Genomic DNA, 7,552 nt, shown 5'->3' with positions numbered 1-7,552 from the left:
GGAATTCATAGTCTGTTTTTCCTTCCTTCTTCTTCCTCCTCTTCCTCCTCCTCCTGCTCCTCTTTCTCTCTCTCTCTCTCTCTATCTCCCCCTCTCCCTCTCCCTCTCCCTCTCACTCTCTCTCCCTTCCTCCCTCCTCTTTCTCGCTCCTTCTCATTCTTTCAAATCTCAAGTCTCACTCTCTCAACCAGGCTGGAGTGCAGTGGTGCAATCATAGCTCACCGCAGCCTCAACCTCCTGGGCTTAGACAATCCTCCCACCTCAGCCTCCCTGAGTAGCTGGGACTACCACAGGTGTGCTCTTAGCCCATGCCTGGCTAATATTTTAATTTTTTTTTTTTTTTTTTTTTTTGTAGAGACAAGGTCTCGCTATGTTACCTAGGCTTGTCTTGAACTCCTGGACTCAATGATCCTCCTGCCTTGCCTTCCCAAAGTGCTGGGATTACAGGCATGAGCCACCACGCCTGGCCTGTTCTTTTTGTTACTGGGCAGGGCAGCATGAGGAATAAGCTTTGGGGACTAATGTGAACACTACCCAGAATCCCACAGCCTAATTACTACAGTGATTTTCTTTTTGCCTATTCCCTTCTGGACTCTGCATATATGCAAAGGCTCCACCCTGGTGAACTAGCTTAGAATATGAGCCATGTGGGTGGCAAGAACACCAATGAACATGTCTTATTTTCATAGAGTTATGTCATCTATGTGTCTGTCTTTAAAGTGTTGGCCCATCTCTAGAGGTGAGCTTCCCTTTGCCAGGGAGGGTCTCTGAAGGAGGGAAACCTCCTGGAAGTACTTCCGGGTGCCAACTGTATGCATGCTCTGCCTCTAGGTGGTACACTGGCAGAGCCCCCATATGCATGCCTACTACCCGGCCCTCACCTCTTGGCCATCCCTGCTGGGTGACATGCTGGCCGATGCCATCAACTGCTTGGGATTTACCTGGGTGAGTAGCAAACAGCTGAGGTCTCTGAACAAGGTTCCATGATAAGTATCAACAATGTCTACATTGTTCAAGCTTAAACTTTATACTAATCATCTTATCAAATGCTTTAACCCTAGGGAACCATGAGTTTGGCCCCACTTTGTAGGTCAGAAATTGAGACTTACTTATCTCCCCAAGATCATACCAGCTCATAGAGACACAGATGAGATTTGAACTCAGATCTGGTTATTGCCACAGTTTGTGACCCTAACTAAGCACTTTGAAGTCTGTTGGGTCACCACTTCCCCTGTGCTCTTGTCTTCAAGTAGCTAGAGATGTGCCCTAAGACTTCCTTTAATAACTCCTTAGGTACCATTCAGCTTTATATTGGTCAAAAGTCTTGTAGGACATCTTTATATATACACATAAGCTATCGATATAGTTGTTTTTTTGTTTGTTTGTTTTTTGAGTAAGAGTCTCACTCTGTTGCCCAGGCTGGAGTACAGTGGGATGTTCACGGCTACCACAGCCTCGACCTGCTGGGCTCAGGCAATCTTTCCCAGTAGCTGGAATTATAGGCACACGTCAGTTTTTTATTTATTGTAGAGACGAGGTCTCATCAAGTGGCTTAGGCTGGTCTTGAACCTCTGGGCTCAGGCAATCCTCTCTCCACCTCCCAAAGTACTGAGATCATAGGCGTGAGCCACTGAGCCTGGCTAGAACATCTTTATATTTTAAGCCTGAACTCTCACAGTGTGGGTGGGTGGGTGGATGGGTGGGGGAGAACATGTGTGGGGAGGATATTACTATCTTTTCTTTTCCAGAAAAGAGTCATTTCTTTCTTAGCCTTAAGACTTCCCCTGGGTTTTTGAATGTTTCTGAATTGGGTGTTTTAGGAACTTGGGGAACCAAACCCATGCCAATCATTTCTAAGACTGTTTCTCTGTAAAGACTTGGAGAATTCCCTTTGTTGAGGGCAGTTTGAATCAAAAGCCCCACATTCTTTTATCTTTGTGATTTAACAGAGGGTGGGATGGGAGTGGGGCTCAGAGTCTGACATTGACCCTGCTCCAGGGAGCGCAGGGCAGAGACAGATGTTTCTGGGGCTGGCACAGGCATGTCAGAGTCCTGGGGCTGTGCAGATGAAGTTCCTTTTCTTCTTTCAGGCTTCCAGCCCTGCATGCACAGAGCTGGAGATGAATGTCATGGACTGGCTGGCGAAAATGCTGGGACTCCCAGAGCACTTCCTGCACCACCACCCCGGCAGCCAGGGGGGAGGCGTTCTGCAGGTGCCTCTCTTGGCAAAGTTCCACCTCGCGTGGGGGCTAAGTAGTGAAAGATAAGCCAAACCCTCACCTGAAATTCTCCTGTTCTCTTTGGAGTTTCCCCCCTGTTACCCAAACTACCATCATCACTGCCACAACTGACACCATCACAACCGACACCATCATCATGACCACAACTGACACCGCCATCACCAAGGCCACCATCATCACGACCACAACTGACACCATCAGCACCAGCACCACCATCATCACTATCACGACTGACACCACGTTCACTGACACCTCAAATTCTTGAATCCTACAGTAATGTACAATTTTCCTGGTTTCATAATCTATAAGATAAAGATAATAATAACAATAATATTTCTCACAAAGAGTGGATGTGAGGAGTGAGTGAATTCTTCTATTCAATAAAAACAGAGATGGAATGAGAATTGAGAAGTTTTCTGGGCCCACTTGCTTGCTAAGTGGTTCCCTCTGTCACTCCAGCCTTGCCACAAGATTAAAATCTGAACTTCACAAGAAAGACAAATTACTCCATGCTGTGGAATTTCTGGATGGTTTGCAAATAATTATGACTTCATATTATATCAGGGAGACTCTGCTAAATGTCTCCTGTCTACATGATCTTGCTTTTCATTTACTTATCTCAATAATAATGCTGTAGGTAAATAGTGTCACCCCCAGTGTTTGAGATCAGAGCACTGAAGCTCAGAGAGATTAAATAATGTGCCCTAGTCACACAGCTGGTAAATGGAAGAATACAGATTCAAATCTAGACCTGTCTAAATCCAAACCAGGCTTCTCTTGTATTTAGCAGCCACGTGAACTTGATTTAGTCTCATAGCCTGTCTGAGTACCACAATCGTCATCTTAGCATGACAATTATCACAACTATCTCAAAGAGGTGTTATGAGAAGCAAGCAGGATGACAGAAAGTACTTTGTAAACTGTGAACTATGATACAGATGATATGATTATGATTATGATTATGATTATGCTGGTTTTCTTGCTATGGAGTAATTTCCAGGCACTGAATATCTGTGGGATCTGGTCCACACCACTCCCCATGACAGTGTCTGTCAGGCTTTTTACCAGAATTCTATCATCTGTGAGTCACTTAAAGATCTCAAGAAGCAAAGACACCAAAGAGTGAGTGAATGAATGATGAGAAACCATAAAGACACCTGTGAAACTGCTAAGGCATTCCCCAGGATTTCCACAATTATGGCCAGAGCAAAATCCTACCTTGTTTGAATAATCTGAACTCCCATCCTGGGAGGCAGTTAAAGGGATGCTCTCCATTTTATAGATGGAAAAGTGTCTCCTAGAAGGGCAATGTTAGCCCAAGGTTGCAAGAACAATTGACAACAACCTGGGGCCCAAGTTACCAGTTTCTCATGTAGGTCAGGATCCTCTATGGAATCAAACTCCATTTTTTTGTTGTTGTTGAATTGGAGTCTCACTCTTGTCACCTAGGCTGGAGTGCAGTGGCACGCTCATGGTCACTGCAGCCTTTACCTGCTGGACTCAGGCGATCCTTCCTCCTCAGCCTTCCAAGTAGCTGGCACTACAGGCTCACGCCACCACATCCAGCTAGTTTTTGTGATTTATTGTAGAGACGAGGTCTCACCAAGTTGCCCAGGCTGGTCTCGAACCTGTGGACTCAGGCAATCCTCTCGCCTCGGCCCCCAAAGTGCTGGGATTACAGCAAACTCCTTTTTTTTTTTTTTTTTTTGAGTTGGAGTCTCACTTTGTCACCCAGACTGGAGTGCAGTGGCCGCTCTCGGCCACTGCAGCCTCGACCTGCTGGGCTCTGGCAATCCTTCCACCTCAGCCTTCTGAGTAGCCAGAATTACAGGCATGCGCTACCGTGCCCAGCTGACTTTTTTTTAATTTATTGTAGAGATGAGGTCTCACCAAGTTGCCCAAGCGGGTCTCGAACCTGCAGGCTCAGGCAATCCACTCACCTCAGCCTCCCAAAGCGCAGGATTACAGGCTGAGCCACTGAGCCTGGCTGCAAACTCCATTTTTATACATTATAAATGAGAGTTCTTTCTTTTAAATAAGTTTTATGTGAGGAGTGAACTAAATATCCATGAGAAAAAGAACACTGTCTCTTTAGTTTCTATAGCCTAATACAGATGTTGGTATTATTAGGTGCAAACTTGCTTTAGAATGCGGAATAAGTGTAGGAGTCTTAGAGGAAGGAGGGCCTCTTGGAAACTGTAAATAGCTATTAAACACACATACACACATGGAACTCAGGGAAATCTGGCAAGAGAACATAGAGAGGCTGCCACTGGTAATCCTTTTCCACTGCAGAGCACGGTCAGTGAATCTACCTTGATTGCCTTGCTGGCAGCAAGGAAGAACAAAATCCTGGAAATGAAAACATCTGAGCCTGATGCCGATGAATCCTCCCTGAATGCCCGACTTGTTGCCTATGCCTCTGACCAGGTGAGTGGCCTGACGCAGGGCTTTCAAGTGGGTGCTTGGCTTCTGGAGTTTTGGTCCTGGGGTAATTTTCTTTTAGATGTGAGCTTGTAGTTCAGGCCTGGGAGGGTGTCTCCAGGAACTGTAGGGGAAGACAAACGTCAAAAGTTTACATTTGATTCCCTTCGTCTTAAGCTTCAGCAGTTTCTGGGGAGTGTTTATTCCATGATGACTCTGCTAATAGTTTCCGTGGCCCTTCTAGGCTCACTCCTCAGTGGAAAAGGCAGGTTTGATTTCCCTTGTGAAGATGAAATTTCTGCCTGTGGATGACAACTTCTCACTCCGAGGGGAAACCCTTCAGAAAGTCATTGAGGAAGACAAGCAACGGGGCTTGGTGCCTGTTTTTGTAAGTCGGAATATGTGCCTAAGCTTAGAGTATAGAACCTGAATGTAAGGAAGAAATGTTGGCGGAATTCAGGTAAGTAACATGCTGCACACAAAAGCAAATAGGTCAAATACAATGTTTTAGAAGTTGCTATTCATAGGTGTGTTATGAAATAAATGTGGGTCATAGCCTGCATTAAGAAAAAATAATACAGAAAATATCAGAATCCATTCATGTAGCCAGACTGTGTGTTGTTTTGTGAAACTTTTTTTCACATATATGAATATATATGTACTAGGCTGCTATATAAAATGTATTTCTTACTGTAGGTCATGATAAAATACAGTGTGAAATACACAATGTTCTAGCAAGTTGGTAGGGTAGATAATGTCTGTGGTAAAATCTTTTTCAGGCCAAATATGCTGCATGCACCTGCCCTATCATGTTAATTTGCCTTTATCTTCCTCTAGGTCTGTGCAACACTAGGGACCACTGGGGTCTGTGCATTTGACTGCCTGTCAGAGCTGGGCCCCATCTGTAAGTACCTACTCTGTCTGGCTAGGAAGAAAAGGAATGCATTTTAAAACATTTCCTAGAGTAAGAACTTGAAACTGCTCAGTAGAATTATTCTCACCCCTCTTTGATCAACACAGAAACATGGGAAGAATGACCAACGATCATGAGGGCCTTTCCCAGGCATCCCAGGACATCGCTTCTCCTGGTGGTCTGACAAGAGTTAGAGCTGCCCTACCTTGCACCCTGTCCTAGAAGGTGACAGTGGGAGAGACTTGGGTTTGCTCATCCTCTCACTTGTGTGTCAAATTCTACTGAATGCAGGTTATATCCAAAACACAGGTTGAATGAGGCACAGTGAGATATTTTCTATGCTAGCTACAGGGCAAAAAAAAAAGTGTGGGGCAGGGGAAATCATGGGAGAGACAAAGACAGAGATTGTTTAATCCTCAAGCAGGAAACCACCAGGAAAGAGAGACATATTCCTCTAACTTTTGTATTAGATACACTAACATTGCTCTCCAGGCTGGTGGTTTCTGTGCCAGGATGTTCTAGATTGAAGCCGAGATGGTGTCGACCCTCTGCTCAGTGAGAGGGAAAGCCTAGTGTGAGGTTTTGTAGACATTCCCATTAGAAGATAGCAGCATCTTAACTATTTCCTGCACTGACATCCCTTCCTCCCATCTTCACACCCCTCCACATCTCATCGAGCCAAAGTGCATCATTCTTTCCCAGCAATTCTCTTCGCAGCCCACCTCCCAGCGTGGTCAGGCAAGAGACGCCTTCCCCCAATTCATGCCTGTCCTCCAGTCAGGTGACGTTTGCCTCCTCAGGTGCCCACGAGGGGCTGTGGCTCCACGTTGATGCTGCTTACGCAGGCACTGCCTTCCTGTGCCCTGAGTTCCGGGGGTTCCTGAAGGGCATCGAGTATGCTGACTCCTTTACCTTTAATCCTTCCAAGTGGATGATGGTGCACTTTGACTGTACAGGGTTCTGGTGAGTGTGACAGCCCAGCTCCGAGCACACAGGAAAGCCTTGCTTCCTCTGGAGAGACCTCAGCCACTAATGCACATTTGGAAACCCACAGGGTCAGGGACAAGTACAAGCTGCAGCAGACCTTCAGCGTGGACCCCATCTACCTCAGGCATGCCAACTCAGGCATGGCCACCGACTTCATGGTAAGTGGCCAGGTCTGGGCAGCCTGCTGGCCTTGGAAGTGGGAACAGACTGTCTCTGACTTTACAAATCTCCTGTATGTTGGCATTCTTCAGAAGGAGCACATTATGAGCTCATTCCATAATATTGCCAGTGTATACCTTGGTTTCAAATTGTGTACAGGAAACCCAGAAAATGGTTAAAAACTGTAGAAAACGAGACCAACCTTTGAGGTAGTATGCACATTTCCTGAATATCTGTGGCTTTTTTTTTTTTTTTTTTTTTTTTGAGCCAGGGTTTCTCTTGGTCATCTAGGCTGGAGGGCAGTGGCATGATCAGAGCTCACCACAGCCTTGACCTCCTGGGCTGAGTCAATCCTCCTGGTTTAGCCTCCTGAGTAGCTGGGACTACAGGAGCACACTACCATGCCTACATAATTTTTCTATATTTTGTAGAGACGAGGTCTCACTATGTTGCTCAGGCTGGTCTCAAACTCCTGGGCTCAAGCAATCCTCTCGCCTCGGCCTCCTAAAGTACTGGTGGTGTGAGCCACCATGCCCAGCGTGGCATATTTTAATTTCCAGAAATGTTCTCCCTACGATGGGTGGACCAATTCCCCCTGCTCCCATCTCTGATCATCTTTTTTGCTTACTACCCAGCAGCAGAGTAGGGTGAAGAATTTCCCTAGGAAGGGGTGTGGTGGCGAGAGGGAGGAGGCTCATGCTTATATCACTTTTGTCTCTTTGCCCCTGACAGAGGTGCTGTGGGCAGCTCTGTGGTCGTGAGGGGACAGGGTCCCTGTGTGAGGTGCTGCATGCCGCCCGGCATTCCTGGTCTTCCCAACCAGCTGCAC

General features: G+C 46.3%; 1 protein-coding gene across 1 annotated transcript; it reads left to right on the top strand.

Annotated features, from left to right (window-relative positions):
- Positions 1-807: 807 nt before the first annotated feature.
- LOC103251690 (histidine decarboxylase) lies at positions 808-6,722 on the top strand (the record flags this gene model as incomplete). The annotated part of the gene is made up of 7 exons (XM_008050297.1): positions 808-945; positions 2,091-2,213; positions 4,536-4,670; positions 4,909-5,052; positions 5,502-5,568; positions 6,378-6,540; positions 6,632-6,722. Coding segments are annotated over exons 1-7 (813 nt in total), but the record flags the coding sequence as incomplete, so codon positions are not given.
- Between the last annotated feature and the right edge of the window lie 830 nt (positions 6,723-7,552).

The sequence above is a fragment of the Carlito syrichta genome, unplaced genomic scaffold (assembly GCF_000164805.1).
Source record: "Carlito syrichta isolate Samal-C Ts95f unplaced genomic scaffold, Tarsius_syrichta-2.0.1 Scaffold59680, whole genome shotgun sequence".
Taxonomy (NCBI): domain Eukaryota; kingdom Metazoa; phylum Chordata; class Mammalia; order Primates; family Tarsiidae; genus Carlito; species Carlito syrichta.
The sequence above is the reverse complement of the archived record's forward strand: the minus strand, read 5'-3'. Positions and strand labels throughout refer to the sequence as shown.